This window comes from Eptatretus burgeri, chromosome 15, assembly GCF_056783735.1.
Source record: "Eptatretus burgeri isolate ZD-2024b chromosome 15, Ebu_testis_v1, whole genome shotgun sequence".
Taxonomy (NCBI): Eukaryota; Metazoa; Chordata; class Myxini; order Myxiniformes; family Myxinidae; genus Eptatretus; species Eptatretus burgeri.
Window position 1 is genome coordinate 22,910,837 of NC_140975.1, and position 19,234 is coordinate 22,930,070.

Below are 19,234 nucleotides of genomic sequence, written 5' to 3' on the forward strand. Positions count from 1 at the left end.
GTTTGGCTCGGCACGGCAGGCTGCGCTCCAGGCTCCCGTCTCCTCCGCTCTCTCCAGCTCCTCACTGACTGCAGACTCCAGACTGATCCAGCTCCCAACACGGCTCCACACAACTCCTCGGTTGGCGTCTCTGCGCGCCTTTATATGGGATCCGTGAGGCGAGGTTTTGATCTCCGATCTCTCACCTCTGACTCCCCGCTGGCTCCGCCCCTTTCGATCTTTTGATCTGATTTCGATGCGAAGCTCGGAGAGAGCGGACGTGAGTGAAATCATCGACTCCCACGGACGTTGCAGAGATCATCGGCCCTCGCCCCAACTGGGAACCCCTGCATCTGTTGGTGGCGATGCCGTTCGTGGGGAACTCACCGTGGCTGGCGCAAAGATGGCGGCGTTTGCAGAGATGAAGGTGAGGCGATGTTGTACGTTGTTGAGATGTGGTTTAGGGGATGGCGAGATGTCGTTGTGGTGAAGGTGGTTGTGGTGGTTGAAATGCGCTTGTGGAGAAGGTGGTTGTGGTGGTTGAAATGCAGTTGTGGAGAAGGACCCACAGAATTTTTGACCCACAGAATCACACAGGAGAAGTGGAGAATTTTTTGTCAGGTCAGGTTCGATCTGTGACCTGCTACAGGTACCATGTAAACCTGTACTAACCTGTTCCATGGTCGGGTTGTCGGCGACTAAACCGTCTCCCCCACCAGGTTTTCTGGTGAGGAGGGTGTTTGGATATGGACACCCAGCAGGATTAAAAACAAAACCTGTCAAAGGGCGGAGGAGCTCCTTGTGAGCCAACGGCCATCCATATCTAGTGCCGAACTGTGTCTGCGGACGTCCTCCTGCAGTTGGGTTACTTCTTATTAGGAGGTTGGTGGCAGGATTTGCACTCCAGCCACCGTAAAACGCTTCATTCCGCAAAACGCAAAAACGCAAAAAAATCTGAAAACCCACTCCGTGGGAGTACCTCCTGTGCAGCTTCCCTTCGCAGGGCAGCTCACCGGATGATGGGATTGGGGCAAAGCCTTCGGGACCCCAATCTTTGATAGGAGGGAAACCACGGGGTAACATCCCTGGGTCAGATTGCGGGAGAGTGTGTCGGAGTGGTGCTGAGGTGTCGTCCACCAGACGGCGGTCTCCTTGGGTTAACCTGAGGCGGTCCCTTCGGGTGGGTGCCTGGAATGTCCTATCCCTAAGAGAGGATGATCACCTGTCTCTGTTATCATCTGAGCTCAAGCGTTTGGACATCGGGATTGCAGCTCTCTCTGAGGTTCGGAGACCGGATTGCGGCGAGATAATGGTGGGTGGTTACACCTACTATTGGTCTGGTCGCTCTGATGGTTACCATACCCAAGGAGTTGCTGTAGCTGTGTCCAATAAGCTGACCCCAATGATAATTGAGGTAACACCGGTCAACGAGCGTATTATGAGATTAAGGATTCGTCACTCCTTAGGTGTCATTTCCCTGGTCTCTATTTATGCTCCGACTGAGGCGAGTGATCTTACCGTGAAGGATGCATTCTACGCCACACTCGAGTCTGTGGTTGATCAGTGCCCCAGACGAGATACACTTCTAGTCTTGGGGGATTTCAATGCATCGACTGGAACTGATAGGGATGGTTATGAGGTGTGTGTTGGTCCCCATGGGTCAGGAACTATGAACCAGAATAGCACTAAGTTCCTTGACTTTGCAAGAAGTCATGGACTTAGGGTGGCTGGTTCATGGTTTCAGCGCCCACAAGCTCATCGCTGGACTTGGTATTCCAACGCTGGCGGTGTGGCAAAGGAGATTGACCATGTCCTCATTGACGGTCGTTGGAGGATGATCCAGAACTGCAGGGTCTACCGGAGTGCCCAGTTCCTCAATACTGACCACAGGCTTGTTGTAGCAACTCTAAAGCTGCACCTTAAATCCTGGAGAATGGTACCATCCCAGCCTAGGCTGGATGTTGCCAAGCTCAGGGATGAGAGAGTAGCTGAGGAGTTTGCGAACAGGCTGAGTGGACACTTGGGGGTCTGGGTGCTTTGGGGGGTCCTGAAGAGTTGTGGAGCACCTTCAAGACCACCGTCCTTGATGTTGCCGGTGGATGCCTTGGAGTTCACCGCAGGGCAAAGAAGAATTTTGTCTCTCAAGGGACACTGGATACCATTGACCAGAGTCGCAGGGCCAGGCTGAATGGCAGAGCTGAGCTGTTCAGGGAGCTGAGGCGTAAAACTGTACGTGCACTGAGGGTGGACAAGGAGGCCTATGTGCGAGGAATCTGTGAGGGGGTAGAGCATCACCTGTGGACAGGTGATTCTCGTCCCGCTTACAGGGGAATTCGCGCATTACGTTCATCCAAGCCCATCCCTCGGAGCACTGCAGTTCGAGCAGAGAGTGGTAGGCTCTTGACAGAGGAGTCTGAAGTGAAGGCCCGCTGGGCCGGTTACTTTGAGCGGTTGTACCAGGCTGATCCCCCAGCTGTCGAGTTGGACGTCAAGGGTGTTACAATCCCTGTTGCTGACCCTCGAATCAACTGTGGTCCACCATCGCTTGTGGAAACACGGGCTGCGGTGAACCAGTTGAAACGGGGCAAAGCTCCAGGGATCTGTGGCATCCATGCTGAACTTCTCAAGGCTGGTGGAAATGCTGCACTCGCGTCGTTGCATGCAGTTTTGTGCTCTGCCTGGAACACAGGCATCATCCCAACTGACTGGAAGAGGGGCCTTGTTGTCCCTCTCTGGAAAGGGAAGGGTGATCGCCAAGACTGCAACAACTACCGAGCGGTGACGCTGCTCTCAGTGCCGGGCAAGGTCTTTGCTCGGATAATTCTTGATAGGGTTCGCCACCATCTGCTTGAGCACCAGCGTCCAGAGCAGTCAGGCTTTACACCAAAGAGGTCAACGATTGACCGTATCCTTGCTCTTCGTGTCCTCACTGAACGCAGACGAGAGTTTCGGCAGGGGCTGCTTGCAGCCTATGTTGATCTCTGTAAAGCGTTCGATTCAGTGAATCGGGATGTCCTCTGGAGGATTCTTGGTCTTCGTGGGGTGCCACCGAAACTGATCGATCTGATGTCTGAACTCTACTCTGGTACTGAGAGTGCTGTGAAGTGTGGTGGTACCGCCTCTGACTTATTTCCAGTTGTTACTGGAGTTCGTCAGGGATGTGTACTTGCCCCCACACTTTTCAACACTTGTATGGACTGGATTTTTGGGAGGATGTCGGAGAGATCAAGTTGCGGTGCATCGTTTGGCAATGTCAAGATCTCGGACCTTGATTTTGCAGATGATGCAGTCATCTTTGCGGAGACTTTAGACATCCTCTTGGGGGCCCTCGAGGTGCTGAATGAGGAGTCGGAGCCGTTGGGATTACGGATTTCTTGGGTCAAAACAAAGATCCAGGCTTTCGGTGACATCTTGGATGCTGCTGTCCTGTCTGTGTCTGTTTGTGGTGAGGATGTTGAGGTCGTGGATAGATTCACTTACCTTGGCAGTGATATTCATGTCTCCGCAGGTTGTGAGCCGGAGGTCAATAGACGTCTGGGTCGGGCCTGGGGAGTCATGGATTCACTGGATCATGGGGTGTGGCGCTGCCGGTACCTGTGCGGGAGGACGAAAGTCCGAGTCTTCAGGTCCTTGGTACTTCCAGTCTTGCTCTATGGGTGCGAGACTTGGACTTTGACCAAGGATCTGAGACGGAGACTTAATTCCTTTGGTACCAGGTCTCTTCGGAGAATCCTTGGCTATCGCTGGTCGGATTTTGTGTCCAACGAGCGGTTGCTGAGAGAGACTCGGATGAGATTTGTTACCTGCATAGTCCGTGAGCGTCAGCTGCGGCTGTATGGACATGTGGCTCGTTTTCCTGACGCTGATCCTGCTCACCAGATTCTCTCAGCGAGGGAGTCTCATGAGTGGAGGAGGCCAGTGGGCCGACCACGTGCCTCATGGTTGCAGCAGGTTGACCATCATCTCAAGGAGATGGGGATGGGCCTGGCATCTGCCTGGGGGATGGCCAGACGGAGGCCCCTGGAGTACCGGCGGAAAGTGGACGCAGCGACGCGCTGTTCTGGCACATGCTCCCATACCTGACCTGACCTGTGGAGAAGGTGGCTGTGGTGAAGGCGGTTGTGGAGAAGGTGGCTGTGGTTGTTGATATGCGGCTGTGGTGAAGGTGGCTGTGGTTGTTGAGATGTGGTTGGTGGTGGTTGTGGTGGTTGAGAGGCGGTTGGTTCAAAATAAAGACAGCAAAAGAAAACACTACCTCAAAGATCACAGCCCAGTTACACGAATAAACCTCTTTAGACCTCGGTGGGGAAATCTATCTGAACACAGACTTATCGACATAACTGATCTCTGGGATACCTTTATGGTGTTCTGTGAATTACCACAACCATAACAATATCTATACTTTTAAGTGAATTTGTGTAGTTTTTATTTTTAAAAAATTGTTATATGCTTATTTGTTTGTTCTTTTTTGTTATCGGCTTCAAAAACTTAAAAAAAAAAAAAACAAGCTCTTGTTTTTCCATCTCCATATACTTTCTCCCTCTACCTGCTGTTCGTTTTTCCTCTTTCTCCTGCTCTTCCCTTTGTCATGTTGTGTCCTGAATTGTTCTGTCATTGCTTTTCCACTAACCTGGACCATGTCAAAAAAAAAAAAAAATTTTTATAAACAACAATGCGCCGACACTCGTGGCATTTTTCAAGAACGTATTTCCCACGAATGTTAGGGTCTGAGAGTACAGCATGACATTTTAAAAAGATGTGGATGGATTATGACAAAACTTGGTGGATGAGTTGAGTCGGTGACAAGAACAAGCTGAGAGCTATTGGTTCAGGTCCGGATTCAGATCCGGCTTATCATTGGGATACAAAACGAACTGTTCAGCCTAGTGGATCGCAGTATGTGTTCTACCGAGTGCCGTTCTAGTTTATCAAGTTTTGTTAATGTTAATAATGATGATGTTATTGCTGATGTTAAATGCACAATTCCGCTTGGTTTCTTGATGAGTTGAGATTTCCTAAGGAGACAACTTTTACATCAGTGGGAAAGTCAACCAGCACAATTATCTCATTTGGTTCCTGAACTATGATGATTAAATCTTTCACATATCTATATGTGAATTTATTTGTGTTGTGGAATTTATTTCTGAACGTTTTATTTGTTTTACTACTTTTAGTTAACCGTTTAACCAACTCGATGTAAATCCTGTTACTCAAATGCAAGACACTGATTAATTCACTTTTCCACAACGTGAAAGTACATCACATCAGAGAGTTTTATTATACGTGGTACTTGGCCAGTAGCATGGATTACAAGCCACCCAGATGGTAAAACATCTTCAATGATTTGCACTAAAACAAGATTACAATTTGTGGTATTTATATGCTTTCATGGGAGAGTGGAGGGGGCTGTTAAGCCTTAGGCAAATAACTCCAACTGCAATACGTGTCTTGTAGGTGAAAAGCAAATGATGTCATCATAACAAAGTTGGTGTTATCAACCAGGTCACTTTGTTCCATAGCAAGACATTCCTTTTATCAACATTTAGGACAAAAGACTCTTGGGTAAAGGCAAGCATAACTGACAGCCAATTCGACTTATAGCATAAAATTACATTTATAAAACACCAGCAACAATTATAATAGAAAGTACATTAATATAATTATTTTCTTCCACACCTCATACCAGCAAAACTCGGCTCCCTGCCACTATGCTTCGAATGTGCAATGGTTCTTGAATGATGTCTTCCCAGACAAGTGGATCAGTGGATGTGGACCAACTGCTTGGCCCTCTCGTTCCCCTGACCTGTCCAATCGCCATGGACTACATTTTATGCAGCTACTATGTAAAACTCTTGTTTATTCATCACAACAACATTCTTTGGATGAACTTAGAGCTACGATCACAAATGCAATGAATGAAATTACTCAGCAGCAACTGGAAAATGTTTTCAACAAGTTGGGAGAGCAGATTGAACGATTATGAAAGATGGCGGTTATGTTGAAGCCTAAAAATTTAAACTGAATAATAATATGTTCCTTCACAAGGAATTTTTGATGCAGGAGGAGGCTATTAAGCCAATCAAAGTCTGCACTATTATTACCAACCTCTGGTTATTTTGTCCATGTTCTATCCTTTTGAGTGCTAAGCATCAAGCAAGGATGCAGCACATACAGTTTTAATTTTTTTGTTATGACTCAGCCAGGGTTTGAAGGACCGTTTGAATTTCTTTTTTTTTGTATACCTTGGTCGAGGCTCGTATGAGAGCTAACACACAACTCACAGCAAGGGGGCATGAGACAAGAGGGGCGGGAGTGGGAGGGACAAAACAGTGGGGAACAGACACATTAGGTGAACTGTGTAAGGGAGAGGGATGGAGATGGGATGGGGAACATGGCAAAGAGAAGATGGACATTACAGGGACTTTCAGGAAGGAAAGCAGGGGAATTGAAGGAAGTGGGCTTGGGTGGATTATCGGGGGTAGAAAAGATCAAGGATTTGGATGGGGGAAGATAAGAGGTGGTGGTGAACAGCTGTTTTGAAAGCCTGGAGGGAAGAATGGGAAAGAATAGAGTGAGGAAGTTTATTCCAAAGGCGGGAAAAAGAGGAATGAAAGAGTGAAGATGAGCAGTGATTCGTGATTTTGGTAGTTTTACCAGAAGGGGGTTGTTGGCGGACATTGAGCGCCCTGTGGAAATGTGGTGGGGACAAATCGCAGAGAGAGCAGGGGGGGCAAGGCTGGAGAGGAGTCGGTAGAAGACAGAAAGACCACCGACCAACCTGCGGTGATTGAGTGAGAGGCCCAAAGACTCAGCTTCATTGCGGGAGATGCCGATGATCTTAAATGCCCTGGTTTCGACAGCGTGAATCCGAGAAAGGTGGGAGGCAGGAGCACCAGCCCAGAGGGGAGAGCAGTACTCCATCAGGCTACGGACAAAAGCTTTGTACGTGGTCAGGAGCTCAAAAGGGCCGAGGAAGGACTTTGCACGACGGAGGATTCCCAGTCGGTGACTGGCTTTTGAGGCGAGGTTGGAAATGTGACTTTCCAAGGAAAGGTCATGGCAGATAGTGAGACCCAGAAGCTTGAAAGAAAAGACTTCGTCCAGAGGATTGTTGAGAAAGTGGATGGGGGGGTTTTCTAAATGGTCCTTTCGAAGAGACATAGTGAGAGTGTGAGATTTGTCTGGATTGAAAGACATGTTCCATGTGTTGGACCAGTTTGTGATTTTATCTAGATCTGCAGTGAGCGAAGAAGCTGCTGCTTGCCGGTCTGAGGGATGACAGATGGTACGGCAGAGGGTGGAGTCGTCAGCAAAGAGAAATAGAGGATTTTCCAGAGAGTCCGAGAGATCATTAATGAAAACCAGAAAAAGAATGACCAACTTCCCAGACTCAGAGCAGATGCTCACACCATTAAGTCAACAAGGCTGGTGAAAACTTCATGACTTGTGCTTTCATGCACCGGTTATTGTTTGTTTCCATCATTTGTACATCAAAAGTTCAAAGTTGCAGACAGACTTTATGGACACCATGTGCATATCTTCCTAACAAGGGTACCCGGTGTTGCCCGGTATATTTTTTGTGGGGGGCCTAAAACGCTTCCTCACACCCATCAAGGAATGGGGTCGGAGATCATTACCTTTCACGTAGCTGCAAAGGTTTAGGCATTACAGAGAGATTTAAAAATGGCCCGTCACGGTTGCCTGCCTAACTCACAATCCTGTGAGATTTGCAGAAACTCTCTGCAATTGCAACAGTTAAGTGACCAAGACTCCAACACCAAGGGATCGCAAAATCAACTTCGCACATTGAGAGATGTATTGTACTGTACTGTACAGGATGGTTACAAGGTCCAGTTAACCCCCTATCAGCCCCCCCTCCCCCACAACTTCAAATCATCACCACCCTGGTACGTTTCATAGATATATGTTCATGTTGATATTTTGATTTTTATGACAATAATAGTTTCATGTATTCATCGTTTACATTTATATCTCTTGTGTGCTCCTAATAGCTCCTTTACTGACTTACAAGATCTTTCCTTTCTTTCTCTATGAACCCCTAATTCGTCTATTTGAGACATACAAAAGAGTGATCATAATTCAAGAGCTATCAATGATTGGCCTCTTGACCCCTCAGGGCCAGGTTCTGATTAACACTTCACACCCTACCTCTCAGCCTATGCCGTTCCTCTCATTTCATCCACACCTCTGCCTTGCATTCCTTCCCTTTCCTTCTCTCCACTTTGGGATTGGCGTGGGCCCACCTGTTCACACCAAGGTGAGTCAGAGGCCCCAACCAAGCCTCGTTCTGCTTCTTTTTTCTTATTTTTCTCTACATTTCCTGGAATGTTTCTGATGGTGCGCCTGTACTCTGTATAACATAAGTAAGATTGCAGAAGGGGATGAATAAGTGTTAAGGGATTAAAATGACTGTTCTTTTTCGTCTTTTATTGTTATACATGTTGATTTATTCCCATGCACTTTGTAAATGTGCGCGTTTGAATTCACTGAACAACAAATTTCAAAAAAATTTTTTTACTGGAGATGTGTAAAGTGATTAAGACTAATTTGGGTACGCTGATTTCAAAAATCATAACCGTTTTGCTGTATCACGTCAGGATTTTCAGGAACAGAAATATTTCCATTGCCTAGAAGTCAGGATTTCAATGAAATTTACATATGTCTTTAACATGTCTATTTCGTACAATTGTTGTTAACTTGTGTTATATTTCTTTCTTTCAGATAAAGATGAGTAGGCGTTCCTGTACCAATCATCCTGACAACTTCTGTTATGTCTGTGGTCGGTATACCAAAAAAGATCAACAGCGAAGTATATCTACAGCAGTGAAAATGAAGGCCGCCTAATTTCACTACTTCGGGTGTAAGGTGGGGGACCAAGAACAGAGCTGGGCACCACACATCTGCTGCACAAGCTGTCACACAACCTTGACTCAGTGGTTGGTGGGCAAGCGCGCGAGCATGCCATTTGCGGTGCCCATGATATGGCGTGAGCCGCAGAATCATCATGATGATTGTTATTTCTGCTGCACAAGCATCGCCGGCTTCAACAAGAAGAATAAAGGTCACATCAAGTACGCTGACTGCGTCTCTGCTCGTAAACCTGTGCCTCATGATGACGAGAACCCCGTTCCAACACCTCCAGCTGATCAGAACATAGCTGTAAGCAGTGGTGAAGAGGATGGTGATGATGAACCTTTTGAACCCGACACTCAAGAATCACACCTTCTGAACCAGGGAGACTTAAATGATCTTGTAAGAGATCTCTCGCTGTCAAAGGCGAAGGCAGAGCTGCTTGGATCAAGGCTGCAGCAGTGGAATCTACTTGAACCTAACACCAAGATATCCTTGTTCAGAGCACGTCACAGAGACATGGCTGAGTTCTTTGAGACAGAAGACACGATGACATTCTGCAGTGACATCAACGGTCTGTTGAAAGAACTTGGGTGTGATCACGATCCTGCAGACTGGCGCCTCTTCATCGACTCGGGGAAGAACAGCTTGAAGGCTGTTTTGCTCCACAATGGCAACGAGAAACCATCAGTCCCACTGGCTCACGCGTTCGGCATGACAGAGACCTATGAGACTATGCGGCAGCTGCTTGATTCCATCAAGTACAATGACTTCAACTGGCACATCTGCGGAGACTTGAAAGTGGTGGCGCTGTTGTTAGGGCTGCAGTCAGGCTACACGAAATACATGTGCTTCCTTTGTCTCTGGGATAGCAGAGACGACAAGAATCACTGGACGAAGAAAGATTGGGAAGAGCGAAAAGAGCATGTACCTGGTCGACACAACGTGAAGCATGTCGCCCTTGTCGACCCAGCCAAGGTTTTCCTTCCACCACTCCACATAAAGCTCGGCTTGATGAAAAGTTTTGTACAGGCAATGGATCTGAATGGGCGTGGGTTTTTATACCTCAAGGAAAAGTTTGGCAACACCTTGTCGGAGGCCAAGATCAAGGCTGGTGTCTTTGTTGGACCGCAAATCCGACAGATTATGAAGGACGAAACTTTTCCGACAACTCTAAACCCCAAAGAGCTGGCAGCGTGGAGGAGCTTCAAAGCTGTGACGGACAACTTCTTGGGGAACGAGCGTGCGGACAACTATGAAGAAATAGTGCAGCAGCTGCTGGAGTCCTTCAGGAAACTTGGCTCCAGGATGTCCCTGAAAATCCATTTCCTACACCAGCACCTGAACTTCTTCCCTGACAACTTGGGAGCAGTCTCGGACGAGCACGGCGAGCGATTCCACCAAGAGATTTCACTCATGGAGACGCGTTACCAAGGGCGGCACAACCCGAACATGATGGGCGATTTCTGCTGGTTCCTGCATCGTGAAACTGACACAGAGCAGCACAAACGCAAAGCCAAATGCCTAAAGCATTTTTAATTACATTCTAGTGGAGTTTTTCTGTAATTTCTATAATTTTGAAGCATTCATGATGAAATAAATGAATAAATGAATTTTTGTAAATTTCATTGAAATCCTGACTTCTAGGCAATGGGAATATTTCTGTTACTGAAAATCCTGACGTGATACAGCAAAACGGTTATGATTTTTGAAATCAGCGTACCCAAATTAGTCTAAATCACTTTACACATCTCCAGTAAAAAATTTTTGTTGTTCAGTGTAATCATTGCTTTACTTGACTGTGAATAAATGCTTGTTGTCATGTTAGTAAGTATCTTTCAAACCTGTTCGATTGTCCTTACCCAAATTGGTTTGACATAGTGTGTACGAATAGATAGGTAGGACGTTCTACCCCACTAATCCACTGAAACCGAGAGCCAACGTTCACCCAATGTTCGCTCGGCCATACATATGAAGTAGACAGATGGACGTTGAGGGCACGGTTGGTTCCCCAATTGAGACTACCAAACCACGAGTGAGCTGATGCGGTAATTAAGGAGCAAGAAACCTGCCTGGTTTGGTGGCTTCAACTGGCGTCCACGGTTGCTTCGCAACCTGGTGGACTGCAGAGTTGACCATGGCTGGAGGCCTCAGGCTCTGCGGTTATGGAGAGGGTCTCTCGTGGTAACCATTGAACCCCGGGGCCGTAACAATATGTTGACTGTAATCCCTACTTCTGTTCACACGAAATGGACTGCCTGATCAAAATTTTTGCTTGGATGTTGGAGAACCTGGTGAATATATGCATTTCTAGCATGCAAGAGGGGTGCAGGTGTTAAACGTTTCACTTAATTCAACGAAAATATAATTTCACTATTTTTTTAATTGCACCATTGACATGCACCTTTTGCCATTCACCAATTCCAGGGTCACAGACATAACAATCTGTTCTTGCATATGGCAGCTTAGCAGCCAGGTAGCTATCATTTCTTGGAAGCACAGCTGTACCACTGATGCCGTTCCTCTCTACCAGTACACTGGTACTCTTTTCGCCAACCTCAGAAGGATGACAGGTTGCGTCAACCCCACCTGGTGTTAATTCAACGACAGCCAGGGGCTATAACTCGGGACCTGAGGATCCCAAGCCATCACCCTAACTGCTAAGCCAACACCAGGTTAAGGGAAGAAGTAAGGAAGGCAAATTGGCGTTGATGTGATGCGGCGATGTCGATTTTGATTGAAGCCTGTGTGAAACGAACAAGGGTTTTCTGTTGTGAAAGAACATTGTACTGGCGATGAGGATAAGAATGGTATGCAAGTTGGACTTACCGGCTCCACAACCGTTTTGACATGGCGACGAATACAAGAATGCACAGCGATGGCGAAAATGGCGACAGCTTGAAGTACTACATGGCCATCCACGTAAAACTGGACAAGGGATGCAAAAAAGAAATTTCGTTCTAACGATAGCAGAATTAGTTTTTCATTTCAATAAAATACCAAAAAAAGAGAGAACAAACACCCTTTTCGTTCGTTTTCAACTATTATTGCATTTTTTGCAATTAACAATATGTTGAGCCTCTATTCGAAGATTGGATATTTTGGATATTTTGTGATTCCGTCACGACACTTTACTGGCCGGGGAAATTGGATTAGACTACTTTCGAGCAGAAAGCGGGTGAAATTCATTAGTTCATCAGTTGAGCTTTTGCGATATGTATTGCACAGTTGCAAGAATTCGGCATACGAGCAGAGTTTTCGTAATAAAGATACCTTCCCATAACCTATGTCCTTTGGTGTGTGATCCCGTCACGCAATTTCAATTAATGATTCCTAATTAAGTGCTATTTGTCTTGGAATTTATTTTCCACTGATCATTCCTATTGGTCATGTTTGTCATTACAAAAGCATTATCATCGTGACATTTTGGGATATAACTTGAAAATATGAATCTGAATCCAGAAAAGTGTCATGCAAATAGTGATTCCGTCACGCTGGAATTCATGCATGCAGCGAACATTACCGACAAGGAACAAAACCGTGCTGTCCTGTTACACATTGCTGGTGAAGACGTACAAACCGTCCTTGTGACTCTCACCCATACGGGACATAATTTTTGAATGGCGATCGCAAAACTTAATGAACATTTTGAGCCTCGGAAAGATGTTTCATTTGAACATCACTCGTTTCGCCATGCTGGACAAGAACCATCCGATTTGATTGCTAATTACGTTTCCCAGCTTCGGCAGTTAGCGAGAAGTTGTGATTTTGAGCATTATGACGCCGATGAGGCAATAAAGGATCAAATCATAGATAAGTGTGCATCGCCATTCCTGCACTGACGTCTCCTTCGCGAACCTGATTTGAACATTAACACCATACTACGAATAGCTCGGGCTATGGAAGTATCCAAGATTGAAATGTAAGAAAGGACCGTCGATAACCCCAACATGGAGGCTATTAACGTGATGAAGAAAACTGTGGACCATAGGTCACGTGTAAGGTGGTGACCATTGTCCGGCAAATGGGACATCGTGCAATTATTGTCACAAACTTAACCATTTCAATTGAATTTGCATGGCAAGAAACCAGCAAGGCCATTCAGATACTTCAAACTCTGAAGATCACCAATGTGGGATTCATGTGCTCAGCTTCTGAAGATGATCATGGGGATAGTTTTGTCATTAATTGCACGGATCGCCCACTGGGGATGTACACCATAACGGTCACAATCGACAATATTCCTTTGAAAATGATTGTCGATTCTGGGGATTCTGTCAATCTATTGGACAGAAACATTTAGCACAGGCAACCACCACAAAAGATGGCAACCACCGTACTCTATGCAAGTCAGCCACGAACATCTTCGCATATTATTCAACACTTTTCTACCTGTTCAGGGTACGTTTGACAGCTGTCTGGAGTATAGCAACAGTACAAATGTGGGCAACATCATGGTGGCTATTACGGATGATACAGGATCTCTGCTCGGCACACATCGGCCATCAAACTTGAGGTGCTAAGCGTCAGCCCACCTGTTCAAACTGCGCCCTTACAAACGACCAAGATGCCAATCGATCCATGGGAGGTCATCCATGTTGACATGTGCGGGCCACTTCCCACCACCGAATACATTCTTGGCATTGCCAATGAATGTTTGTGATTGCCAGAAGCAATTATCCTGTGATCCATTTCTACCGAATCTGTCATTAGATGCCTAACAACTATATTTTCCACCCATGCCTTGCCACATGAAATTTTATCGGACAATGGACCCCAGTTTATGAGTTTCGAGTTCAAATAGTTTTGTAGCATTCATTGGAATCAAACATCGCAAAATTACACCTTCTTGCCTTCAGGCCAACTCTGAGGCAGAAAGTTTTTTCCATGTTCAAACTCTTCGCCCAGCATGCATCGATCACAGAAAATGGCATTAGGAACTCTTCACATTTCTGCTAAATTAACATACACCACACAATGCGTCAAAGAGGCATTTCCAGCAGCAATTATCTTGGGAAGAGAAGTCCGCACCAAAATCTCTCACCTTCCAAGTCGGATCAACAATCCCGAATTCCAAAATGCCCAGAACTGAGACTGAGTTATCAAACAAAATGCAGAATCCAAGTGGCACACTTCAACCCACGATGTACGTATGGGTGATGCAGTTCTTCTACAAAAAAACAAAATGGAATAAGTCGAGTACCACCTATCATCCATGTGAACACCGTGATATCCCCAAGGCTTGAGGAATGTGTGTGAAGTTACCCCTTGATCTTTCCAGCCATTCTATAAGAGAAGACTTTTAAAGGTTTATTGCATTCTTGAAAAAATCATTTATTCTTCAAAAAATAATTGCTGTCAGATTCTTTGAAGAATAATTTATTTGTGGACATCCTGGTATCTCCAAGGCTTGGGGACCATGTGTGTGAAGTTTCCCCTCGATATGTTCAGCTGTTCTGGAGGAGAAGATTTTTTTGCTACGTCTTCCTACTTCATCACTTCGAGACGGGCTAACTACTCACACACGGAGCATATTACTCCATACTTTTCTATCTGTTCTCAGGTAATATCTGTCCCCCACACCCCTACAAAGGTAACACTGGCAATGTAAAATGTGAGATGTACATGGTGTATTATGAATGGCAAGCGCTTGAAAAATATTGATGCAACATTCTATTGCTTTCGAAAAATAAATACGGAAATGATAAAACATTGACATTGCCTCAATTTTTGTATGATCATAAAGCTGTTGTGTTAAAATTTCTTCTAATTCTGCAAATTGACCTTTGTAAGGAATGGTTGAAAAAAAGGATCATGACAAATTTCATTAGAAAGATCAGCCACATCAGGCTCATTCGTATTCATTTTCACAGATGTTGTAAGACTTAAATATATGGTAATTGCATGGTATTGTTGGACACATTGAGTGCAACTTTGTGGAGCAGTTCAGGCTCTTTCTTACCAGTCAATAGATCCTCAATACATTGTGAAAAGCTGTGAAATCTTGGGCAGAGATGGGAGGGAAGGGAGGAGGACATCATCTGAGAGCTCAATGAACATTTGGATGTAATATATATATACGATCTTACTGTGTCCTGCTACTCTCCCTCCTGACAGCGTGCTCAATTTAAAAAAGGAAGTATTTTGGGGGCAAGAAGTATGTAACTTGATCATGAATTTGGATGTATAAAAAATGTGACGAGATAAATATACATACAACGACAAGACTGACCACTGACTGCCATTGCAACTTCATCTCTTCTGCAGTGTCAAGAAGTGGCCGTTTTTGTGACTCAGGCAACAGCAAAGCTAGAAGTCCTGCAAGCAAGGATACCGCACAATAGAGTATAGACAATCTGTGGAAGAATAGGATACTCTTCCTGGATGATAGACATCAGCGGAGCCAACATTCCTCCAACTCGGGCCATGGTGGCTGTCGTACCAAAGCCATTCTCCCTGCAATGCACGATTCAACATAGATTACAGGAGAATATCTGAGAATTGTCCAAAATTGGTGACACAAGGCCCCCATCGTAGTCTTTCGACAGTTCTCATTTCTATCTGCTCTTACCTGATCGAAATTGGATATAATTCTCCAGTATAGAGATAAATTATGTTAAAGGAACCTGAAAAAGCTCCTTTTACTTTCACTCCAAGAGAAGCACGAGCAATTTTCATTTCTGCAGAAGAAAAGGTATGAAAGTTAATTCACCATTTTGCAACGAATATTTTTGTTGTTGTTGTTTTTGTTCTTATAAACTCGAATGTGTAACTGAAATAACAAGCCACACCGGTAATTGCTGCATTTTCCAAGAAATAACAGGAAGTACCCAGCACTCACTCCCCTGTACAAGTTCCGATAAACAAGTTTGATGTGCAGTCGAAATTATCAACAAAAAACATCTTTATAACTCATCAGATCTGACAAATCAGTTCCAACACACTGACATATTATGGGAGATTCTGTAGCATGAAGGAAGTTACAGAACATTGTGTTCTCAATTTTGGACCATTCCTTCCCTATGAAGGTAGCCTGTGCATGTGGTTCAGAATATTGGCAATAATTAGCACAGCATCATATATTGATGTTATAGTCACATTGACATGTCTCACCAAGGAGGCAGAGCAGATGATCCCCAATAACAAAGGCACATCCTCAAAAGGTGAAAAAGTGACTTTATTATTTGGCCTTCGTCAGCACATTGCAATTCCAAATCATTAAATGAGTATTCATTCCATGGGAACAATTAGACAGATATTTATTCTAAAATAAACAATAAATACTGAAGGAGAAAATCCAAATGTAACCTGATGGCACAAAGATGATCACAATGGAAATAAGACCAACAAGCAGAAGGCATCCTGCTTGAGAAACTCTTTGACCAATGTTGGTGATTGCACAAAATGCCCAAAGATGGACGGGAATGTCAATCGCAGCAAACATCAGCATCAACACAAACATTTTCATGTCAAACCTCTGAAGGTTCATGGCAATTCTGTAGTCCGAGAAGTGCGAAGCAAAAGGATTTACACTCCGGTCACCGTAAAGCCCTTCATTGCATAAAACACACTAAAAACACAAAGAAAACTGAAAACCCACACGAGTACCTCCATTGCAGCTGCCCACCACAGGGCAGCTCACTGGATGATGGGATTGGAGCAAAGCCTTCGGGACCCCCCCACTCTTTGATGATAGGAGGAAAACCATACGGTAACCTTCCCGGGTCAGATTGTGGGAGAGGGTGTCGGGGTAGTGCTGAGGTGTCGTCCACCAGACGGTGGTCTCCTTGGGTTAAGCTGAGGTGGTCCCGTCGGGTGGGTGCCTATAATGTCCCATCCTGAAGAGAGGATGATCACCTGTCTCTGTTATCATCTGAGCTCAAGTGTTTGAACATTGGTATTGCAATGTAACCTCTCAGTAACCTCGTAGAGTTCACAGATTGAGCAATTTTCGTGGCACCCAGCGAAGACCAAGAATCCTCCAGAGGGCATCCAGATTCACTTAAAGCATGTCTCACTTCCTGCAACTATATCGTACTCTATATATACTTTGGCTTCACCCTCTTGCATATTATTAAACTCTTTGCATTGGTATAAAATATGTTTAATTTGCCCTTCCTGAAATTATATTTTCTTGCATAGCCTGACTCATCACAATTAAATTATCAGTTCCTTCCCTCATAGCTTCCACACCCTCCGCTGACCTAAAAAAACCCAGAATTTCTTGCTCAATTCCCACTGCAAACCTTGCTGTCCCCTTTCTATTTAACACACGGCCATCATTCCCGAAATACTCCCTTTGTTCCTTTCTCACGGCACCAGAATTTCTCAATACCAGATTGAGCAAACTTCATTTCCAAAATCATCATCGATTATCAGATTACTTTTTTCATTCTCAAACAGATTTTTCATTCCCAATTGTACTCTAATTTGGTAATAAAAATACCCGTGGGCAACCAGGTCCTCAAATTGATGTTTACAACAAAGCAACGAGAATGGTCACTTTTGATTAAATGGGTCATTTCATGAAACATGCTGATAAAACTTTTGAATTCCCTTTTAATCCATAAAAACGAACCTGGTTAAGGAATCCTGTAAAACATTAGCTTTCAGATTTAAAATACTTCAACTGGCCGAATAATGATTGAAAGAGCAGACTAATAAATAGTTAAAGATTAAGAAACCAGTTTATGAATGATCATTTAAAATGAATTGCTTGCTTCTCTTCGAGATGAAGAAAGTCGACAACTTCAAATAATGGCGTTTTTAAAATTGCTCAAAATTGTCGGAGATTCTGGCCGCTTTCAGCTCATAAACGCAATCTTACTGTGCATTCCTATGCTTGTAATTCCCTCTCATATGTTAATACAGAACTTCACTGCTGCGACTCCTCGGCACCACTGTCGGGTCCCGTGGCTGGTGAATGCGTCGCCCGAGGCTCAGCGGGACTCCTCATGGAACCTGAGCAAGGAGAACCTCCTGAGAGTCGCCATTCCATGGGAACATGACTCTTTGAGCAAGTGCAGTCGCTATGTCCGACCGCAGTGGCAGCTTTTGATGAACGACTCTGCAGACATGTTGGCTGATGTTGAGATTGAAGGCTGTGTCGATGGGTGGGAGTTTGATTCCAGCGAGTTCAAGTCCACCATCGTTACCGAGGTGAAAGTACATGATTTCCATCAATTTTCTGCTGTGGACTCTCGGCCTCAGATTCGGTGCTCCGGTAAATGTATAACGAACGCATTCATACATCATGAATTGGATTTAAAGATTAAACCGAGTTTACAAAATATAAACTAGAAAGAGCAATCGAAGATTGCAGACACTTTCCAGGACTTGATTTGTGTTTTTGTTTTGTGTGGTGTATTTAGTGTGGCAAATAAATGAAAGAATTTATTCAATGAAAGGACATTGATTGCAAATGAAAGATCGAAAGGTGTAAAGGTCGAAATGGGTTGAAATGGTATAAAGTGTCTGAAGGGTCTTAAAAAGTCGAAGGGGTCTAAATGGTGTAACTTAAGGTCTAAACGGTTGGAATTGTCTAAAGTGTCTTAAAACGTGTAGAAATGGTATAAAGGTCAAAGAGATCGAGAGGTTATTAAAAGGTGTGAAGGTCTAAATGGGTAGAAAGGAGTCTACGGGTCTTAGGGGTTCCAAAGGGTCTGGTGGGGGTAGATAGTGTCTCCGGGTTCTAAAAGGTCCAACAGGTTATAAAGGGTCATCAGGGACTAAGAGTTCTAAACAATGTAATAGGGTTTATTGTGGTCTTAGGGGCTCTGGAGGATCTAAAGGGTTTTTGTGGTCTTAAGGTATTATGGGTCTTTGGGTGTCCAAATGATCTTCGGTATCTTCAGATCTTTGGGATCTAAAGGGTCTTCGGAGTCTAAAGGTATCCATCCATTGGGACTATACTCTGTGCAAAGCGTTGGTGCTGCCCAAGCAGTCTCCTGGGCTATTGGGTATAAGCCTGGACAGGTCACCACTCCGACACAGGATACCAGCAAGCTGGTACTCATTTTGCTGACGTCAGAAGGATCACAGGCTGAGTCAATCCCACCTGGTATTAATTCAACAGCCGAGCAGGACTTGATCTCAGGACCCCATGATCCCAAGCCCACCACTCTCGCCATTAAGCCAACACGAGACATGTCTAAAGGTTATTTAGGGGTTTAATGTAATTCATTCACCTACTCACGTTCTGTGTGTACAAACAAACAAATAAACAAACAAACAATAAAGATGTCATGCAGAACACGATACTTTCGAAATCCCGAAAACAAATTTGATCTTTCCCATTCTTCCCTCCAGGCTTTCAAAACAGCTGTTCACCACCACCTCTTATCTTCCCCCATCCAAATCCTCGATCTTTTCTACCCCTGATAAT

General features: G+C 44.8%; 2 protein-coding genes across 8 annotated transcripts in view; one reads left to right on the forward strand and one right to left on the reverse strand.

The window, feature by feature from the left end:
- Positions 1-17,425, reverse strand: part of LOC147011732 (uncharacterized) — a 36,408-nt gene extending 18,983 nt beyond the window's left edge. Inside the window, exons 1-4 of one of the 7 annotated variants that reach the window (XM_085857323.1) lie at positions 15,083-15,792; positions 14,813-14,853; positions 13,895-14,020; positions 11,680-11,778 (exon numbers count right to left, since the gene is read on the reverse strand). The gene's annotated coding sequence lies outside the window, so the exon portion shown is untranslated. Of the gene's footprint in view, positions 1-11,679; positions 11,779-13,894; positions 15,793-16,458 lie in introns of those variants that run through there. The other 6 variants (XM_085857326.1, XM_085857325.1, XM_085857324.1 and 3 more) reach the window with 6 other exon arrangements.
- A 459-nt stretch (positions 17,426-17,884) lies between these two features.
- The window catches only part of LOC147011733 (solute carrier family 22 member 6-B-like), a 114,179-nt gene continuing 112,829 nt past the window's right edge, over positions 17,885-19,234 (forward strand). The window contains exon 1 of the mRNA XM_085857318.1: positions 17,885-18,073. Coding sequence (XP_085713444.1) covers positions 18,020-18,073 — 54 coding nt within the window. The 5' untranslated portion in view covers positions 17,885-18,019. The remainder of the gene's footprint in view (positions 18,074-19,234) is intronic.